Below are 21,776 nucleotides of genomic sequence, written 5' to 3' on the forward strand. Positions count from 1 at the left end.
GAGTATGGTTGCAAAGCTGAAACTTAAAGGAATTGACGGAAGGGCACCACCAGGAGTGGAGCCTGCGGCTTAATTTGACTCAACACGGGGAACCTTACCTGGCCCGGACACGGAAAGGATTGACAGATTGATGGCTCGAAGACAATAGCGTCTCCTATTGTCTTCTTCGCTTTGTGACACGGATCTTCAATGGCTCTTTGAATGGCAAAGGATACCAATCCCAGAACCATGTATATCCAATATTTCCGGATGGTTCAACCGCCACCCGCCCGAATCTAATTAAAATTAAATTTTTCGTCATATCACCCGCCCGGCCCGCGGTTTATCCGCGGACTCCGCGGATGAGACCACAAACCGCGCATCTCTACTGGGCTTCCCTGCTTATGCTGCTGCCCCCGCGACCCGATCTCGGATAAGCGGAAGAAGATGGATGGATGGATTTTATATATATATATATATGTATATGTGTATATATATATATATATATATATATATATATATATATATATATATATATATATATATATATATATATACTGTAGTTCAGATAGGCACCAGCGCCCCCCGCGACCCCAAAGGGAATAAGCGGTAGAAAATGGATGGATAGATGGAGTTGGAAAAAAGACAAACATATAAGTTTATTTTGCTCGAATATGGAGCAAAAGGCACTGATTTATTGGAATGGCCCTGACATAAACACAGAAGCAGGTGATAAAGTAAACAAATAACAATTAATTTTCTTTGTTCATTTTTTGTTTTACTCACCAGAAAACTGGGATTGTGTTTTTTGTGCAGCTAAATAAACTACACCGCTGGTCAGGACCTGGACTTACAAATGCATTGTCATTGCTGCGTCTGATTGATTTTGTCTCCTTAGTTGATCATCGACACGCCCACCAGCCCGGTCACTAGTGGACTTCCGCTCTTCTTTGTCATCACAGTTACAGCAATCAAACAAGTGAGAGCATTAGGTCTGCAGCACCGTCACAACATGTCTCTTGTTGCCGTCAACCTGACACTGTCTGTCTCTAAGGGTTACGAGGACTGGCTGAGACATAAAGCGGACAACGCTGTCAACAAGTGTGCCGTCCACGTGGTGCAACATGGCAAAGTGATCCGCAAACAGAGTCGCAAGCTGCGGGTGCGTTTGTGTGAAGATAAATCACGTTTCATACCATAGCATTATGTCCACATAGTTATCTTGTGAGTGGATGAGCGTTTATTCCAGACCTGGGCAAATTAAGGCCACATGCGGGCCGTTGAGCTTTTCAATCGGTCTGCCGAACATTCCAAAATCATTTTTTTTTAGATCTTTAAAAATGGAAAGTTTAGCTGCTATTATGATGTGCTGTGATGTTTTCTAATGACCGTAAGTCTTGAACCATAGAAAGTATTTAAATGGTTGGAATCTGCGTTTATGGATGATATACCAGTTACTATGATAACCTAATTATTTACTATGGTAATCTAACTAGTTACTATGGTCATCTAGTTAGTTACTATGGTAATGTCAGTCACAGCAGCTCAGAGGAGGCACCAAGCAGTGTGGGTGGGGAGCGTTTCCACAAACGCGGAAGGAGATTTTCACAACAAAGTTCTAAAGCTTAGTGATGTATCTGATTTATCAGATTGTAGGTGGGTCTATTTTGTACCCTTTGCATTCATATTTCACTGTATGTTGCATTTTTGTTGCGTTTCACTTGATTGTAAAATGTGTCGATCGAAAGGGGGTGTGACATTCATATTTTGTCAATATTCAGTGTTTTATCCTTCATAAAAAAATGTAAAATTCCATCATGTTTTTTAAGGCCGTCTGTCATAACGTTTTTAGCATTCAATCAGACATTATTGTGAGGTTTTGTATTAGTGTTCATAAAAATAGATATACCGACCCCCAGACACATTTTTTTCTCTAAATGTGGCCCCCCGAGTCAAAATAATTGCCCAGGCCTGGTTTATACAGTATATTTTATACTTGCACTTATTTGCCTCAGGTGGGAGACGTTGTCTTTGTAAAGGAAAATGAATCATTTCCTTGCGATCTGGTCCTGCTCTCCACATCCCGGGATGATGGGACCTGCTACGTCACCACAGCAAGCTTGGATGGGGAGAGCAGCCACAAGGTGTGTACATGTCTTAAAGTATGCTGGTCGATTACTTTGGGGATCTTTTTGAGTCAAGATCAAGAATGTTTCCATGTTCCTCAAAACCACAGACATACTATGCAGTCCAGGACACCAAAGCTTACAATACCGAAAAGGAGGTGGACTTGATCCACGCCACCATAGAATGTGAACAGCCACAGCCAGACCTCTACAAGTCAGTGAAACGTGCTCTCACTTAACCAGACTCTTACAGAATACTTTTTCTCAACATGGTTCTTCTTGTTTTCTGTGGTTTTTGTGTAGATTTGTGGGCCGCATCAACGTCTACATGGACAACGACCCAGTGGCAAGGTCATTTTAGAACATGTAGCCCGCATGTGTTGACACATCGGGTCGCAGTCAACCGTCCTCTTCATATTAAAAAGCGCCCGCTTTAGTCTGTCAACATACATGGTAGACCGATTACAAATTTGGGATCCAAAGTAGCCCTTTCCATGAAAAACCTGTCGTTTTATGTCTAAAGTCATTTTAGAACATGTAACCCGCATGTGTTGACACATCGGGTCGCAGTCAACCGTCCTCTTCATATTAAAAAGCCCCAGGTTTAGTCTGTCAACATACATGGTCGACCAATTACAAATTTGGGATCCAAAGTAGTCCTTTCCATGAAAAACCTGTCCTTTTATGTCAAAGTGCTGTACTGCTATCAGGTTACTACACATTTGGGATCCAAAGTAGTCCTTTCCATGAAAAACCTGTCCTTTTTATGTCGAAGTGTTGTACTGCTATCATGTTACACAGCATTAAAATGTGCAAACCAGCGGTCCGCCAATCGATAGGACACTGATCATCGTCATAGCTGACAGAGACAGCAAGCAGCTAACTCTGTATGTCCATTCACAGTGCGATTCCGCTGCCCTATGTTAAAATTCATCACTTCCATTACAGCAAATACGGTGCTTCCAGAAAGTTTTTACAGCTTTTTATGTTACAGCCTTATTCTGAAATGGAATTATTCAGTTGTGTTCTCAAAATTCTACAGACAATACCCCGTAATGAAAATGTGAAAAAAAAGAAAATGCGCAAATGTATTAACCATTTAAAGGCCTACTGAAATGAGATTTTCTCTTTTAAACGGGATAGCAGGTCCATGCTATGTGTCATACTTGATCATTTCGCGATATTGCCATATTTTTGCTGAAAGGATTTAGTAGAGAACATCGACGATAAAGTTTGCAACTTTTGGTCGCTAATAAAAAAGCCTTGCCTTTACCGGAAGTAGCAAACCATGTGCGCGTGACGTCACGGGTTGTAGAGCTCCTCACATCCTCACATTGTTTATAATCATAGCCTCCAGCAGCAAGAGCTATTCGGACCGAGAAAGCAACAATTTCCCCATTAATTTGTGAGAGGATGAAAGATTCGTGGATTAGGAAAGTTAGAGTGAAGAACAAAAAAAAAACAAAAAAAAAACTACGGCTCCGGGTGGTGGCAGTGGTAGCGTTTCAGATGTAATTAGACACATTTACCAGGATAATTCTGGAAAATCCTTATCTGCTTATTGTGTTAATAGTATTTTAGTGAGATGATAAAGTCATACCTCAAAGTCGGATGGCTGCAGTGAACGCCAGTGTCTCTGAGAGAAGCCGAGGAGCCAAGATCACAGCTGCCTTTTTGACAGCTACAGGAGGAGGTCCCATAATCCACTGAAGTCTCTGGTAAGAGCCGACTTAATGTCACAATTTTCCCATACAAAAACTTGCTGGTTGACGTAGAGAAACATGTTCGCTTGACCGCTCTGTGTTAAAGCTTCACAACAAACAAAGAAACACCGGCTGTTTTTCGGTGCTACAGGCAGCTGCAATACACCAACAGCATTCTTCTTTATAGTCTCCATTATTAATTGAACAAATTGCAAAAGATTCATCAACACAGATGTCCAAATTACTGTGTAATTATGCGATGAAAAGAGACGACTTTTAGCCGTAAGTGGTGCTGGCTAATATGTCCGCTACAACCCGGAACGTCACAAACACGCGTCATCATACGCGTCATCATACGCGTCATCATTCCGCAACGTTTTCAACAAGAAACTCAGCGGGAAATTTAAAATTGTAATTTAGTAAACTAAACCGGCCGTATTGGCATGTGTTGCAATGTTAATATTTCATCATTGATATATAAACTATCAGACTGCGTGGTCGGTAGTAGTGGGTTTCAGTAGGCCTTTAAAACTAAAAAAAAATTCAAAGCATTTGGTTAGTACTTTTTCATCGCACCTTTGGCTTAAATCAAAACCTCAATTACTTTTGAACAGGATGCCACAACCTTGGCACGCCTATCTTTGGGCAATTTTGCCCATTCCTCTTTGCAGCACCTCTCAAGCTCCATCAGATTGGTTGGAAAGCGTTGGTTTTCATCCAGGATTGCTGTAAGCTTCGCTGCAGTCATCTTTCCTTCTATTTTGACAAATCTCCCTGTTCCTGCCACTGAAAAACATCCCCACACCATAATTCTGCCACCACCATGCTGCACTGTCGGGTGGCCTGGTGATGAGCGGTACCTGGTTTCCTCCAAACCTCCAATACAATACCATACCAATGACACCTGGCATTCATGACAGAGTTAAATCTTTGTTTCATCACGCCAGAATTTTTTTTTTTTGGTCTGTGAATCTTTTAGATGCATTTTGCATTTTTTTTACTATACTTATAATAATCTATACCATACAGGCCTGATTGGTGGATTGCTGCAGAGATGGTTTTCCTTCTGTAAGGTTCTCCTCTCACCACAGAGGAACGCTGTAGTTCTGACGGAGTGGCCATCGGGTTCTTGGTCACCTCCTTGATTAGACTAAGATGAATGCAGCAATGTACAGAGACATCCTGGATGAAAACTAATGTTTCCCATCCAATCTGATGGATCTTGAGAAGTGCTGCAAAGAGGAAATGGGCAAAAGTGCTCAAAGATAGGTGTGCCAAACTTGTGGCAAAGTATTTAGAAAGACTTGAGGCTATAATTTCTGCCAAAGGTACATCAACAATGTGTTGAGCAGAGGCTGTCAATACTTATGTAGATTTAATGTTTTTTTTAGTTGTATAGTTTTAATAACTTTAGAAAATAAAAATAAAAAACACTTTTCACATTGTCACTATGTACTTGTCATAATTCCTGTAGAACTTTGAGGAAAAAAAATAATGTATCCCATTTTTAATAAGGCTGTATCATGACAGAATGTGGGAAAAGTCAAGCGCTGTGAAAACTTTCCCCGTATACTACATTTCTTACATGTAACTTTATCACTGGAAGACGAGGCTAAACATGTGACACACCGAGTAAGAGCATACAAAAAGGCATGCTACTCGTTAAACACCTACTCAGCGGCCTAGTGGTTAGAGTGTCCGCCCTGAGATCGGTAGGTTGTGAGTTCAAACCTTGGCCTAGTCATACCAAAGACTATAAAAATGGGACTAATTTCTTTCCTGCTTGGCACTCAGCATCAAGGGTTGGAATTGCGGGTTAAATCAACAAAAATGATTCCCGGGCTCGGCACCGCTGCTGCCCACTGCTCCCCTCACCTCCCAGGGTGTGATCAAAGGTGATGGGTCAAATGCAGAGAATAATTTCGCCACACCTAGAGTGTGTATGACAATCATTGGTGCTTTAACTTTAAACTAGCCACAAAGCTACCTTGAAACAAGTAAGTAAGTAAGTGGGTTATACTTGTATAGCGCTTTTCTACCTTCAAGGTACTCAAAGCGCTTTGACACTATTTCCACATTCACCCATTCACACACACATTCACACACTGACGGTGGGAGCACAACACCAATAAATAAGTGCTAAGTAGTTTAAAATGTGTAAATGGAAGCAGAAAGTATACAACTGTTAACAGCAAATTAACAAATCGATTAATAAGAGTCTAGAAAGTATGATGTAACACCAACTGAACACCAGTGTGTGTTGCTGTGTAGCAGCCTGTTGTACACTTAAAGGGAGGGCGGATGAAAACATTGATGAAAACTCAGTTGTCTCTCAAATGTCTATGGCAAAGTTACACGTGAATGTTCAAGTTAGTTTCGGTTTAGATTTTGGTTATGTCGATAACAACTTATATCAACGTCAGTCAGCCAGTCGGAGGCGTGTCGACATATATGGGTTTTTGTTATCATTGTGATGTGAGAGAAAGAACATGGACATTGTCGCTGTCTATTAAAGTCATCGACTTCCTGAAATTGCTTTTATGTGACATTGTTGTTTTTTCTAGGCCATTGGGATCAGAGAATCTCCTTCTCAGAGGAGCCACACTGAAGAACACACAGTACATTTACGGTAAAAATAAATTGAATTTTGAGGAATATATCTTGTCAACTTTGGTGATTACTCCCTTAGGATAAGAAATATTTGCCCCCTCTCCTGCTTTTTAGCGGTCGCCATCTACACTGGAATGGAAACAAAGATGGCTCTCAACTACCAGTGCAAGTCTCAGAAGCGCTCTGCAGTCGAAAAGTATGTGGGTTTTATCTCCATGTCATAGAGATTTCTTAACCACTTGTTCATTAGCAAAATGCTTTGGTTTCTCATCTCCTTATTTATGCACTGATGGTTTGCTGCGCTGCATGTGGGTGGACTACATTTACACCTGCTTTAAAGGCCTACTGAAATGAGATTTTCTTATTCAAACGGGGATAGCAGGTCCATTCTATGTGTCATACTTGAACATTTTGCGATATTGCCAGATTTTTGCTGAAAGGATTTAGTAGAGAACATCGACGATAAAATTCGCAACTTTTGGTCGGTAATAAAAAAGCCTTGCCTGTACGGAAGTAGCAGACGGTGTGCGCGTGACGTCACCGGTGTGAGGGCTCCTCACATCCTCACATTGTTTATAATGTGAGCCACCAGCAGTAAGAGCAATTCGGACCGAGAAAGTGACGATTTCCCCATTAATTTGAGCGAGGATGAAAGATTCGTGGATGAGGAAAGTTAGATTGAAGCTCTTAAAAAAAAAAAAAGAAAAGGTGACGGCTCCAGACGGCGGCAGTGGTAGCGTTTCAGATGTAACTAGACACATTTACTAGGATAATTCTGGAAAATCCCTTATCTGTTTATTGCGTTAATAGTATTTTAGTGAGATTATTAAGTCATACCTGAAAGTCGGATGGCTGCGGTGAACGGCAGTGTCTCTGAGAGAAGCTGAGGAGCCAAGATCACAGCTGCCTTTTTGAGCTTCAGGATGAGCTGACTTAATATCACAATTTTCCCATCCAAAAACTTGCTGGTTGACGTAGAGAAACATGTTCGCTTGACTGCTTTGTGTTAAAGCTTCACAACAATCAAAGAAACAAACACCGGCTGTGTTCCGGTTGCTAAAGGCAGCTGCAATCCACCGCTTTCCACCAACAGCATTTTTATTTGACGTCTCCATTATTAATTGAACAAATTGCAAAAGATTCAGCAACACAGGTGTCCAAAATACTGTGTAATTGCGCGATGAAAAGAGACGACTTTTAGCCGTAAGTGGTCCCCTCCAACCAATAACGTCACAAACACGCGTCATCATTCCGCGACGTTCTCAACAGGAAACTCCGCGGGAAATTTAAAATTGTAATTTGGTCAACTAAACCGGCCGTATTGGCATGTGTTGCAATGTTAATATTTCATCATTGATATATAAACTATCAGACTGCGTGGTCGGTAGTAGTGGGTTTCAGTAGGCCTTTAACGTCCATGCACGAGGATTAATGTGCTTGTTTCCTTACAGCTATTATCTTTGGCAGGTCAATGAACGCCTACTTGGTGGTCTACCTGTGCATTCTCATCAGCAAGGCTATTGTCAACACAGTCCTCAAATATGCATGGCAGGCTGACCCCAGCAGAGATGAGCCCTGGTACAATGACAGGACAGAGTTAGAGAGGCAGAGACACATAGTGAGTGTTAATTGCAGCTTTTCACACCGGGGGGTTTACGTCTTGTTTGACCTCTCATCATCTTTTCTTGCCGCCTCAGGTGATTAGGGCCTTCACAGACTTCCTGGCCTTCATGGTTCTATTCAACTACATTATCCCTGTTTCCATGTACGTCACAGTGGAGATGCAGAAGTTCCTTGGCTCCTATTTCATGATGTGGGACGATGAGATGTTTGACGAGGAACTCGGAGAGAGAACAGTGGTCAACACGTCAGACCTGAACGAAGAACTGGGCCAGGTTCTTCAAAGTCTTCTCTTTTCCGCACATCTTCTTTTCAGCAGCCGTGTTCTGTAGACTTTTGATTCATCTTTCCAGGTGGAATACGTGTTTACTGATAAGACAGGAACGCTGACAGAGAACAACATGGAGTTCATTGAGTGTTGTGTCGATGGACACGTTTACGTAGCCCAAGCAATCTGTAATGGACAGGTAATCATACTTTGTCTGTATATTTTAGGGATGCACAATTAATTACATTTTAATCCCAATTGTGGCTGCTAAGACTAATTGACGGTGAATGTCGGCGATATTAAAGCAGAGATGCACTTTTTATTTTATTTTGCCTATCATTCACAATCCTTATGAGAGACAAGAAAACAAAAGTTTTTTTTTCAATCTAACATGTAAAAATCGGTTTGTTCTTGGTGGCTAGCAATGCAGTTAAAAAGAGCACTCAGTTAAAACTCTAAATCACTTTAAAAATGCATTCAAAAAACATCAACAATACTTCATTTACGTTTGGTAACCTGTTTAATAAATGAGCTGTGGAAACATTGTTATTGTAAGAGTGAACACTGACGGACTATTTTTCTAGAGTAGTAACACATCGGCATGCTTCGGTATTAGCCCTTAAAGCTAACTACGGAACGAGATAAGCTAGCTTCCACAACAACACAAAACACGTTTGTTTGTAATGCACAACACTGCGATCGTACACCAATTTGTGCTCACTGAAAAACATGAATAATTATATTACAGTATTGTAAAGTATTAGCCCACATTTCATGTTTTGTTTGTACACAGCTAGCTCAATAGTGTATATACTGTAGTTTAAATAACACGCATGACATGATGCGTGTATCATGATCAATATGAAACTCACTCGATGGACAGTTGTGCGTTTGGTCCAGCTAGCTGGAGAAATTTTTCGGTTTATTTGGGTAAGCACTCCATTTATGTCAAAATAGCTTGACTCTAAGTTCCACATTTATAGAGACGTCACTTTCACCTCACTTTCTCGGCTTCCGTCTGCTCAAACGTCTCACCTTCCTTCGTGCTTGCTTCTCGAAACAGCAGTTCATTCTTCGTATGTTCAGCTTCAAAAAGATAAGGTTGTGAATTGTCACATGTCCGAAAATAATTGTCTTCGTTGTTTCCGACAGTAAGAACATACATTTGTTGCAGGAGAGCATTGGATATCATCTTTAAAATCCTAAAAAAAAGACATGTATTTTCTTGTCACTGTTAATGACTGTGAATGACAGGCAACAAGCCTTGTGGTTAGAGTGTCCGCCCTGAGACTGGGAGGTTGTGGGTTCAAACCCCGGCCCAGTCATACTAAAAACTACAAAAAATGGGACCCGTTGCCTCCCTGCTTGGCACTCAGTATCAAGGGTAGGAATAGGGGGTTAAATCACCAAATGATTCCCGAGCTCGGTCCACGCTGCTGCTCACTGCTCCCCTCACCTCCCAGGGGGTGAACATGGGGATGGGTCAAATGCAGAGGTAAATTTCACCTTGTGTGTGTGTGTTTGACTATCAGTGGTACTTTAACTTTAACATTCCAAAAAAAACCCCTTTGCTTCATATCAAAACAAGCACTTTCACAACCGCGGCCGCAGAGGCCATTGTGTCAGCACAAAATACTGTCACCACTCCGAACTTAAACATTAACGTTATTATTAGCATTAACGTTCACAATTTTTTTGCGAGGTTGCTGCAGTCGGTAGCTCCGTTTCACTTCATTTCATTCGCTTCGCTTCCGCGGAGTCATGGTATGCGTTTAAGAGCGCACTGCTTACATTAGATGGTGACTGGTGTGGACAATATTGGACACAAACGCGTTTGTCCCACCCAAAAAAGGAAAAAAATATTTGTTAATGCTTTCATTTTGGAAACGCAACACAGCGTAAAATCGCTGTCTGCTCCTTCCTTCCTTCCTTCCTTCCTTCCTTCCTTCCTTCCTTCCTTCCTTCCTAACCTCCTCTGATTCTGTGAGTGTTAAAGACGTGAGGAAACACACTGCAGGCGATCTTTAAAACTGTGTGTGTAGGGAATGTTTCCACAACTTTTTTACAACGTCCTGCTATTTGTCTACTGGGATGGTCACTCATGCATTATTTAACTGCTACCTTTGTCAGTGTTCCCGATAACGTCAACACAAGCTGAAATGTTGTCATCTCACTGATTTGATCGCAGGCTGTGAAATGTCAGTACGCTGAGTTGTCAGTGAGTCACAAGGCTTTTGTATTAGATGCGAGAGGTATGACTGCTATTTATTGTTGTTGGCCAAACTGTTGCACTGGACCACGTGGTGTTGTTGGAGAAGGACAAAGCATTTTTCTTAGAGTCTGCCTTCATTAGCTTAACTGCTTTGTGGTTTATATTGGTATTAAAAGGTAAACATTTTTTTTTTCATGTCACAAAGTCATTACTTTACAATTGTTCATGTGACAAGGCATTTTGTAAATGTTTTGCGGTGTATAGTTAATTCCTATTTGACATATTTCTCTTTATGGCTCTGTCCAGCTACCAATAGAGTATTTGCCTCTCCAATTTTAAACTCAATCTTACACCATTGGACGTTTGCACAACAAGCTGCTCTGCTTGTCTCCTTGGAGTCACACTAGCAGTACTAACAGCTAATCATCGTGCTATATAGTGCCTAGAGACACTTCTCCATTCAGTGCCAACCTTTCTGGCCTGTGTTCTGGCGAAACCTGCTCCCTATTGGAATTCATGCAACCCCTGCATCTGCGCCTGCACCTGCGCCTGCGCATGGATCCAGGGAATGTGGTAATGTAATTACGCATTGTAGGATGCTTCTTCATTTTCCATTCATCCATCTTCTTCCGCTTATCCAAGGTCGGGTCGCGAGGGCAGCAGCCTAAGCAGGAAAGCACAGACTTCCCTCTCCCCAGCCACTTAGTCCAGATCCTCCCAGGGGATCCCGAGGCATTCCTAGGCCAGCCGGGAGACATAGTCTTCCCAACGTGTCCTGTGTCTTTCCCGTGGCCTCCTACCAGTCGGACGTGCCCCAAACATCTCCCCAGGGAGGCGTTCGGGTGGCATTTTTGACAAATTTCGGCCGCTTGAACCCGTGATCTTGTCCTTTCGGTCATAACCCAAACCGGTAAATTTGAGAGCTTTGCCTTCCGGCTCAGCTCCTTCTTCACCACAACGGATCGATACAGAGTCCGCATTATTGAACACGCCGCACCGATCCGCCTGTCGATCTCACGATCCACTCTTCCCTCACTCGTGAACAACACTCTGAGGTACTAGAACTCCTCTACTTGGGGCTTTTGCATTTTTTTGTCATTTATCATACATGTTTTGCACAACAAACGATTAAATGTATCAATAGGTCAAGTGCGGGTGTTCAATTGATGACATGTGGGCCACCCATAAATCATGGCTGTTTTTATTTGGCACGATTTAAAAAAAAAAAGGAAAAATACACCTACACGTTGATACTAATAATGACCAAAAACACAAGCATTTGTCTTTAAAGGCCTACTGAAACCCACTACTACCGACCACGCAGTCTGATAGTTTATATATCAATGATGAAATATTAACATTGCAACACATGCCAATACGGCCTTTTTAGTTTACTAAATTGCAATTTTAAATTTCCCGCGAGTTTCTTGTTGAAAACGTCGCGGAATCATGACGCGTACGCGTGACGTCATGGACTGTCAGGAAATTTTAGCGCTGCACCACTCGCGGCTAAAAGTCGTCTGCTTTAACCGCATAAATACACAGTATTTTGGACATCTGTGTTGCTGAATCTTTTGCAAATTTTTCATTTAACAATGGAGACTATAAAGAACAATGCTGTTGGTGGAAAGCGGTGGATTGCAGCTGTCTTTAGCACCGAGACACAGCCGGTGTTTCTTTGTTTGTTGTGAAGCAGAGCGGTCAAGCGAACATGTTTTCTCTACGTCAACCAGCATGTTTTTGGATGGGGAAATTGTGATATATATCTTACCGGAGACATCGGTGGATTATTCGTCGTCATGCAGCAGCTGTCAAAAAAGGCAGCTGAGACACTGCGTGTTCACTGCAGTCCTCCGACCTCGGGGTATGTCTTTACAATCTTTAAAATCTCTCTAAAACACTATTAAAACAATAAGCAGATAAGGGATCTTCCAGAATTATCCTACTAAATGTGTCTAATTACATCTGAAACGCTCACACTGCCGCCGCCCGGAGCTGTCGCTTTTTTTTTTTTTTTCTTCTAGTCCTTCACTATCAATATCCTAATTCACAAATCTTTCATCCTCGCTCAAATTAATTGTCGCTTTCTCGGTCCGAATTGCTCTTACTGCTGGCGGCTCCCATTATAAACAATGTGAATATGTGTGGAGCCCTGCAACTCGTGACGTCACGCACACATACTTCCGGTAAAGGCAGGGCTTTTCTATTAGCGACCAAAAGTTTCAAACTTCATCGTCGATGTTCTCTACTAAATCCCTTCAGCAAAAATATGGCAATGTCGCGAAATGATCAAGTATGACACATAGAATGGACCTGCTATCCCCGTTTAAATAAGAAAATCTCATTTTAGTAGGCCTTTAACTGTTTTTCCAAACAATGAATAATAAATAATACCGTTAAACATGATTAATAATCGTGATTTCAGTATTGCTAAAAATAATCGTGATTATTATTTTTTCCATAATCATGCAGTCCTAGTATATTTCAACACCCTTTACGTCCCTTATAGCTTATGACTTCCTGTTTTTCTAGGTGATGCCTGGTTCAGCTAGTATGGACATGATTGACACATCACCAGGCCCTGGGGCGAGGGTGAGCGAGACCTCATCCTCCTATCAGTGTGTTTATGTGCATGTGTGTATGAACCCCGTTGGTTCTCAACGACAGGAGCACGAGGAGCTGTTCTTCCGAGCGCTGTGTTTATGCCACACCGTGCAGGTGAAAGAGGAGGAGACGGTAGACAGTATCAAGCTGGGCATCCATCAGGGCAAGTCCACTTCCTTTTACATCTCGTCCTCGCCAGACGAGGTGGCGCTGGTGGAGGGCATGAAGAGGTGCCTGACACACACACGTGAATTATTTAGTCGTAAATACCATGGAACCTTGGCTTATAAAGAATGTAATAAGTTTATGTGTTGGGATGCAGGCTTGGCTTCACATATTTGAGACTCAAGGACAGTCACATGGAGATATTGAACAGAGAGGATGAAATTGAGAGGTTAGTGTTTTTTAACCTGGTTGACGAGATACAGTGCTGCTATAATGTTTTTGTTTTTTTCAACAGGTTTGAGCTGCTCCAAGTCTTGACTTTTGACTCCAATAGGCGGAGAATGAGCGTCATTGTCCGAGCCAGCACTGGTAACACAGATATACTGTTTGGGTTTACCTATGAGATATCTCCCATATTTATATCTTCTTTGTGTCTGCGTGTGAAGGTGAGGTCTACCTTTTCTGCAAAGGAGCAGACTCGTCCATCTTTCCAAGAGTCATCTCGGGCAAGGTGGATCAGGTCAGAGCTCGGGTGGAGCACAATGCAGTGGTGAGAGCACGCATGCCCACACATACATTAATTACGGGTGTCATATGATGCCCTTAAATCACTAATAATTAATTACAGTAATATTTAGCTTGCTATGTTTTTGAATTATGTTAATTTATTTTTTCATATCTACTGTATTTTTTGGACTATAAGTCATATACTCCGGAGTGACTTATGTGTGAAATTATTAACACATTACCGTAAAATATCAAATAATATTATTTATCTCATTCGCGGAAGAGATGAAGAAAATGTCAGCAATCGTCACACACACGTCAGCAATCGTTGCATACACGTCAACCAATAAGAATTTGGCGGGGGAGTGTCATGGCAGAAGTGCATTGTGGGTCATGGAATGCAAACTGCTATATGCTATATGCTACTGCCGTAGCTATTAAAATGGATCATTTCATCGTTGGCGGTAACTTATAAAAACTGAGAAGGGTTGAAGAAAAATTGGACCGAATAGGAAATCATGTACTGCAGATTACAAGCTGGACGTAGTGAAATATGCAGCAGGAAACGACAAGAGGAAGCGGCGCATACCTTTGGAGTTGGCAGAGTTGTTTGGAAGCGACATCGAGGAAGATTTAATCGGTTTTATCGATTAGGAGTGACAGATTGTTTGGTAAACGTATAGCATGTTCTATATGTTGTAGTTATTTGAATGACTCTTACCATAATCTGTTATGTTAACATACCAGGCACGTTCTCAGTTGGTTATTTATTTGTCATATAACGTACACTTATTCAGCCTGTTGTTCACTATTCTTTATTTATTTTAAATTGCCTTTCAAATGTCTATTCTTGGTGTTGGATTTTATCAAATAAATTTCCCCCAAAAATGCGAATTATACTCCAGTGCGACGTACAGTATATATGTTTTTTTCCTTCTTTGTTATGCATTTTCGGCCGGTGCGACGTGTACTCCGGAGCGACTTAAAATCCGAAAAATACGGAAATGTTGCTCTCTCCGTATGATTGCAAGTTACCTTACTCTTTACATGTGCTTGACTGTGAGCAACAATGCTACCTACCGCCATGAGGCACAAAAACGGTATGCAAAAAATTAGGTTTCACCAGTAATGAAAGTGACGTTAAATAGTGGAGATAGATTAATTATATATATATTTAAATAGTGTAAAATATTCATAATGAACTTAAATACATATCAAAATGTGTTTACGGATTGTTTAAGTTTGAATGCTTTCCGTTTTTTAGAGAAATGTGCACCCCCTCTATTAGACAAGCTATGGAGAAATGGCAACACTTCTGGGTGTGTTTTGACATCTTAAAGGGGAACTGCACTTTTTTGGGGGAATTTTGCCCATCGAACACAATCCTTATTAGAGACAAGAAGACAAAAGATTTTGGGGTTTTATGCATTCTAACCAAAAATCGACTCATTCTTGGTGGCTAGCGATGGGACCAATGAATTCTACCTTTAAATCACTTTTTAAAAAAACTCAATACTTCATTTATGTTCTGTGACCTGTATAATTACCAATCTGTAGCAACATTGTTATTGTAAGAGCGAACACTTAGGAAGTATTTTTTTAGGTTAGTAACACATTGGCATGCTACTGTATTAGCCACAAAAGTTAGTTACGGCAAGAGCAGAGATAGCTTCTACGACGACACAAAACGTGTTTGAGTTTGTAATGCACAACACTGCAATACGACACTAATTTGTATTGACTGAAAAACATGAACAATCATATTACAGTATCTGTAAAGTATTTCATGTTTTGTTTGTACACACAAGAGCCAGACAGATAATATACTGTAATTGTACTAACACGCATGATCGATATTAAACTGACTCACTCGATGAACAGTTGTGCGTTTGGTCCAGCTGGCCTGGGAATTTTTTCCGGTTTATTTGGGTAAGCATTACATTATGTCGGAATAACATGGCTCCAAGTTCCACATTTCTAGCGTCAGTCACTTTCACCTCACTCTTTCGACTTTCGTCTGCTCCAATGTCTCACCCTTCCTTCTTGGTCGTGTCTATGAGCAGTAGTTCATCCTCTCAGTATATTCAGCTTCAATAATATAACGTTGGGAATCTTCATTTTTCTGTTACCAAGTCTGCCATGATTACAACACACACGCGTTTGTTTCGGTAAGTAAGGAACACACAATTGTTGCCAGAGGTCGGACATGCGCTGCTATGGAAACAGAAATCAATGCGCGATACCACATATATATATATATGTACATATATACAGTGTGTATGTAGAGCGCTGATGTAGGGTTTTGAAGTTGTTTTAGAGGGCTTAGAAGGCTCCAACGGTGACTCCGATCTTTCAAGCGTTTTTTATCATCTATAAAATCCTAAAAAAAAAGATGATTGTGTTCTTGTCACTCATAATGATTGTGAAGATAAGCAAAATAAAAAAAAAAAAAAGTGCAGTTCCCCCTTCAAGCTGCATTTGACATAACAGATCTGTGCTTTATTATAGTGATATATTACACGTACAATGATGTGCACATAATTTTTAAAATCAACGCACTATTTACATAGAGAAGAATGTTGTTGTAATTGCCGCCGTGTCTTCCAGTGGACTAAATGAAACTGAAACTCAGAAACAAGTTTTGTTCTGAAATAATGTACGTGTCTGAAACTGTGTGATTGGGTGTAAAAAAGCCATGCCAAAACGTTGTCCAATTCGTTTTAAAGAATAAACATGTAATTGTGACAAATATAGATATATATTTTATTTCTGAAATCTGTTCTCTTAAACCCTGCGATGAGGTGGCGACTTGTCCAGGGTGTACCCCGCCTTCTGCCCGATTGTAGCTGAGATAGGCACCAGCGCCCCCTGTGACCCCAAAAGGGAATAAGCGGTAGAAAATGGATGGATGGATGTTCTCTTAAACCAATGTTGGGTACATATACTATCTCTTGATTGATTGGTCTGTTTTATATATTTTAAATTATCTGAAGCAGAGAAAAAGCAAAAAGTTTAACATTCATTACATGCCTTAAAAAGTATTCTTGCTGTTTTTTGATGTAGTAACTTTAACACTTTATATGGACCTGATATTTTGTTTAGGTGAATAAATTAGATTCCATTTGTTCAAGTATGTTAAAAACAATGAACGACTTTATAAAGCCACTCTTTTAAACCCTATATCAGTAACAATGTAATGAATCTGAATAAAAAAAAATAAAGTAAATGCTTTTCTCAATATTTTTAGGTGAGATTAAAAAAGATTAATTACAGAACATGATCACTCTTTTTTTTTTTATCTCTTGAAAGCACTAACAATATATTTATTTTTTAAATTTTATTTTAAACATTTTTTCTTCTGCATTTGTCTTACCTCTATGGGATGTTTCCATAGGAGGGTCTGCGGACGCTGTGTGTTGCCTACCGGCCTCTCAGTCTGGTGCAGTATCAGGAGGTTTGCCTCCTGTTAAACGGGGCCAAGTTGGCACTACAAGACCGAGACAAACGACTGGCAGAGGCTTACGACCTGATTGAGAAAGATCTCATCCTGCTGGGAGCCACTGCTGTGGAGGACAGGTTAGACAACAGTATCCAGACATTTATGTATTATTCTTTATCTTGGTTGTCTGCCTCCAGTTAGCCCACAGCGCCAACTCCTGATTGTGTGCATTCTATTGCCTTAACGAGTTATTCGCAACTTCTAGTTAGTTGAATGATGCAAGTGGATGTTCATGCCCTATCACACACTCGGAACTGAGGCACTTTGAAAATACATTGTTAGCCAGGAGGGCATTGCAGGTCAGCTTGTGCTATTCAAAACAAGGCAGGGGGATAAGTGCACTGTACTGTTTGACCCTTCGCTTGGGTGTTATCTCAGTTGTGGTTTTGTGCAACAAACTATGCATTCCACCCTGTTGTTCTGCATACTAAGTTCTACCCCAGCCACCATTTTCCCACAATTTTGTCCATAACAGACTGCAAGAAAAAGCGGCAGACACCATCGAGTCTCTGCACAAGGCAGGTATGAAAGTGTGGGTGCTGACCGGCGACAAGATGGAGACGGCTGCCGCCACCTGCTACGCCAGCAAGTTGTTCCATCGCAACACGCAGATCCTGGAGTTGACCACCAAGCGCACAGAGGAGCAGAGCCTTCATGATGTTCTGTTTGACCTGCGCAGAACTGTGCTCACACATCATGGTGGCTGGACCAGGGACATCACTGGGTGAGTTTGCAAGCTTTAAAATAAGTGTCTTCCAAACGTTATTTTAAGAGTGTCCCAAAACAACTTTTTACACCTCCGATACAATAATTGAGGCTTGAGAATTGGCCGATTCTGTCGTGGTCCGTGGTCCGGATCATGTTTTGTTTAGTTATGATTTGTTAGTTTTGGACTACCTTAGTTCCTCTTTTGTGCACTTCGGGTGTTTGTTTTGGTTACCCTGGGTACTAATTGGTTTCACCTGCCTCTGATTAGTGTTGGGCACGTTCACCGGCTGTTAAAACTAATCAGAGAGCTATTTATTCACGTTGCTCGCCACACTCTGTGTGGCTTTATTGTTTGCGGTATGGAACTATTACATTGGTTTATTCCTGTTTTCAATTCTTGATTCTGGTCCTAAATTGTTGCCTTAGCTTCCCGTGCGATCGGCACACTTTTCTTTTGTTTGTTTCCTGTCTTTTGGTATTGTGTATGATTTATGGATTAAATCATGTTCCTACCTTCACGGGTTCGTCTGGAGTTGTCCGTTCTGCATTCCTGGGATAACGACCCCGCAGTGAGCTGTGACCCCCGCACATTACAGATACCGAAAGTGTAGAATGTTAGCAAAAGGCTTAATCAAGGGAAATTACTCAAGCAGAGAACATTATTGGGTATGAATAACACTAATCTATTTATTATTAATGTCTGAAATGAACTTTTGCTGTCTTTGAATTTAATTAGAGTGGTAGTTATTTTCCTGGCGATGTCCAGTGGCCACAATAATTAATTAAAGTACCCCTAGAGTGGAAAAACATGTTGACTTTATATGACTAATTGTGTTTCATTGTATCGATTAAACCATATCCAATTGTAGTAACAATCCGCAAAGTTTTTTGAAAATACCATCTAAACATCACAAAATGCCACAAATTCAGTCTGCCATTTTGAATATTTTGCTCCGAACGTCTTCCATAAGTTCCCTTAACTGACGTCACTAGAGTAACACTTCTGCACTCTGACCATAGTATCAGATCAGTCGTCCTGAAAATACGCAAAACTTAGAGAGATGTGCTGGCTATCATTCACAATCCTTATGTAAGACATGAACACATACTGTATGTTTTTAAAAAAAATTACATTGTAAGTCGTAAATAAATAAATACAAAACGTGTGCTAACAATGTAGTCAAAGAGGACTCTCTTTTCCGTCCTTAAAACCCTCTAAATCAGGGGTGCCCATTACGTCGATCGCGAGCTACCGGTCGACCGCGAAGGGTGTGTCAGTCGATCGCCAGCCAGGCTTTAAAAAAAATAGACCTAAAAATTAGCGATCATCAATCTTCACCAAGACGTCACTCGATTAACATTCACGGCACCCAAAGGTCTTGTGAGATGATGCTGGCTGCTGCGAGATCATTATTAAGAAAAAATGATTGAGAGGAAGGCAAGAAACACTTTTTATTTCAAAGGACTCTCGCACCATACCTTCCATCAAAACTCTAAAGGCCGACTGAAGCCACACCAATTAAGAACGACAAACACATTTCGGGAGAACATCCTCACAGTAACACAACATAAACGCAACACAACAAATACCCATAATCCTTTGTATTCATGACACATCCTGACTATTTTATACACCCCAAACCCCGCCACTCCCCCCCGTGCGTCGGTAAGTTGGGCGGGGTTGGGGGCGCGGGGGTGTAAAATATATTCAGGAAGTGGCATGAATACAAAAGATTATGGGTATTAGTTGTGTTGCGTTTATGTTGTGTTACTGTGAGGATGTTCTCCCGAAATGTGTTTGTCAATCTTGTATTGTGTGGCTTCATTGCGTGGCGCATATTAGTAAGTGTTAAAGTTGTTTATATCACAACCATCAGTGTACTCTGTATCACCCAGTATGCCTTTCAATCTTGTACGTGTGATTGCGGAAGCTGCACACATGTTGCTGGACCAACAATCAGTTCGTACATGTTGTTGAAGGTGTCAAAGGCAAAGGCTTCACAGCACGCCCACATTCTTGTCATCAGGATGAACGTTATTGAATAGTCGCGAGAACGTCAGCGGTTCCAATTGATTACATTACTCTGTCAAACAGTTTTAAATGCTCTGTGAGTGGTAAAGGTGGCCAACCTTAGATGTAATTCAGCGGGCTGGTACGGTCCCGCTAAAAAGTTGGTTCGGGTTGACGGCGGGTGGATGACGATTTTGGTGATGTGGATGATATAATTGCCTATCCGCGCATCTCTAACGCAACCGAAAACAATGTCTGCAGGAAGACTTTTCCTTGTTAACCCTTTGTGTGCATCATGATGAATTCTTAATCTATTCAGGAATATATTAACATTCTATCAGTCATCATTGAAGTAAAAGCAGACATTGTACAGTAAGCGATAGTATTATTATGTTTGTGGTTTATATTGCTTGTTTAGCACTGCTACATGATGCTTAGTGTTTCACTAAAGCTGGATCTGATTAGGAGATCTTCTAAAACTTGTAGATCCATCCATCCATCCATCAATTGTCTAGCGCTTGTCCCTTAAGGGGTTTCTGGGGGTGCTGGAGCCTCGCTCAGCTGCATTCGGGCGGAAGGCGGCGTACACCCTGGACAAGTCGCTACCTTATCACAGGGCAAACAGATAGACAGACAACATTCACACTCACATTCACACACTCGGGCTAATTTAGTGTTGCCAATCAACTTATCCCCAGGTGCATGTCTTTGGAGGTGGTCGGAAGCCGGAATACCCGGAGAAAACCCACCACGGTCACAGGGAGAACATGCAAACTCCACACAGAAAGATCTCAAGCCCGGGATTAAACTCGGATCATCCTCCTTATATTCAGGACCAAAAACAAGTTTCCGGATCATAATTTTCCCCAAACTTGTCGTCGTTGGCTCTCACAAAGTCTGCTTGATTTAGATTGTTGTTGGTGAGGAAGGGATCTGCGGTCCCAAACCTCTACATCATGCGATGACGTGTATGGCGAGCTCTTTATCTCTCAAAATGGCTTTGGAATCTCCTTGAGATCGATACTATTTTATTCATATCTATTTACTCACAAACTTTAAGTCCTTAACTGTCATACATCACTTATGTATGATAATAGCATTAATATAGAGGCAACTTGTTTTTCCACTCTCCTGGTACTTTAAGTTAAGCTCATGATGCAGAAAGATGAATGATGCGGACACTTTTGTTGCCGGATACTTGGCAACTTCGTATATGTAAGTAACATGTAACTATAATAATTTGATACTTGTTTATATTAACCAATATTGTGTTTTAGACTAGAATATTGTTTAATTAAAGGCACTTATGTATGTCCATCTTGTGTGCTTAGTTGTTGTATAGGTGCTAGCTCCTAGTAGCTTATAGCCTACCATGTTTACCTTTTGTAAATGACTTATAAAAATACAAGTATGTGCTTATTGGAAGACATTTAGATGTTAACTGTCTGTCCAGCTTTGCACAGGTAAACATGCTGCAGGACTGCCTGTATTTGAGCGCTTATATCAGAGATTTTAGATGCAAATCGATATAATTCGATACTTTTGTTTTTTCGCTGATATTGGACCAATTTCAATATTGGATAAGGGTACCCTGACTTAATCAAAAAAGTATGGTATGGCCTATATATGCTTTGGTAAAAAGTGAAGGAGCATTTCATTGTTCCGTCTCGCACAGCTAAATGAACAATTTATTATTTGTAGTAAATAATTTTCGGCCCAATTAGGTGAAATTTAATAATTTCCCACCTGATGATGTCGTACAGT

General features: G+C 41.0%; 1 protein-coding gene across 6 annotated transcripts in view; it reads left to right on the forward strand.

The window, feature by feature from the left end:
* atp11a (ATPase phospholipid transporting 11A) overlaps window positions 1–21,776 on the forward strand; it is a 113,503-nt gene that overhangs the window by 66,769 nt on the left and 24,958 nt on the right. For all 6 annotated transcript variants that reach the window (XM_061889878.1, XM_061889879.1, XM_061889874.1 and 3 more), the window contains exons 4-20: window positions 878–958; window positions 1,034–1,141; window positions 1,995–2,123; window positions 2,216–2,319; window positions 2,409–2,456; window positions 6,373–6,437; window positions 6,533–6,614; window positions 7,886–8,036; window positions 8,116–8,313; window positions 8,392–8,505; window positions 13,051–13,110; window positions 13,186–13,352; window positions 13,445–13,516; window positions 13,583–13,656; window positions 13,734–13,837; window positions 17,189–17,370; window positions 17,769–18,017. In XM_061889878.1, coding sequence (XP_061745862.1) covers window positions 878–958; window positions 1,034–1,141; window positions 1,995–2,123; window positions 2,216–2,319; window positions 2,409–2,456; window positions 6,373–6,437; window positions 6,533–6,614; window positions 7,886–8,036; window positions 8,116–8,313; window positions 8,392–8,505; window positions 13,051–13,110; window positions 13,186–13,352; window positions 13,445–13,516; window positions 13,583–13,656; window positions 13,734–13,837; window positions 17,189–17,370; window positions 17,769–18,017 — 1,988 coding nt within the window. The remainder of the gene's footprint in view (window positions 1–877; window positions 959–1,033; window positions 1,142–1,994; window positions 2,124–2,215; window positions 2,320–2,408; window positions 2,457–6,372; window positions 6,438–6,532; window positions 6,615–7,885; window positions 8,037–8,115; window positions 8,314–8,391; window positions 8,506–13,050; window positions 13,111–13,185; window positions 13,353–13,444; window positions 13,517–13,582; window positions 13,657–13,733; window positions 13,838–17,188; window positions 17,371–17,768; window positions 18,018–21,776) is intronic.

This window comes from Nerophis ophidion, linkage group LG27, assembly GCF_033978795.1.
Source record: "Nerophis ophidion isolate RoL-2023_Sa linkage group LG27, RoL_Noph_v1.0, whole genome shotgun sequence".
Classification (NCBI taxonomy): domain Eukaryota; kingdom Metazoa; phylum Chordata; class Actinopteri; order Syngnathiformes; family Syngnathidae; genus Nerophis; species Nerophis ophidion.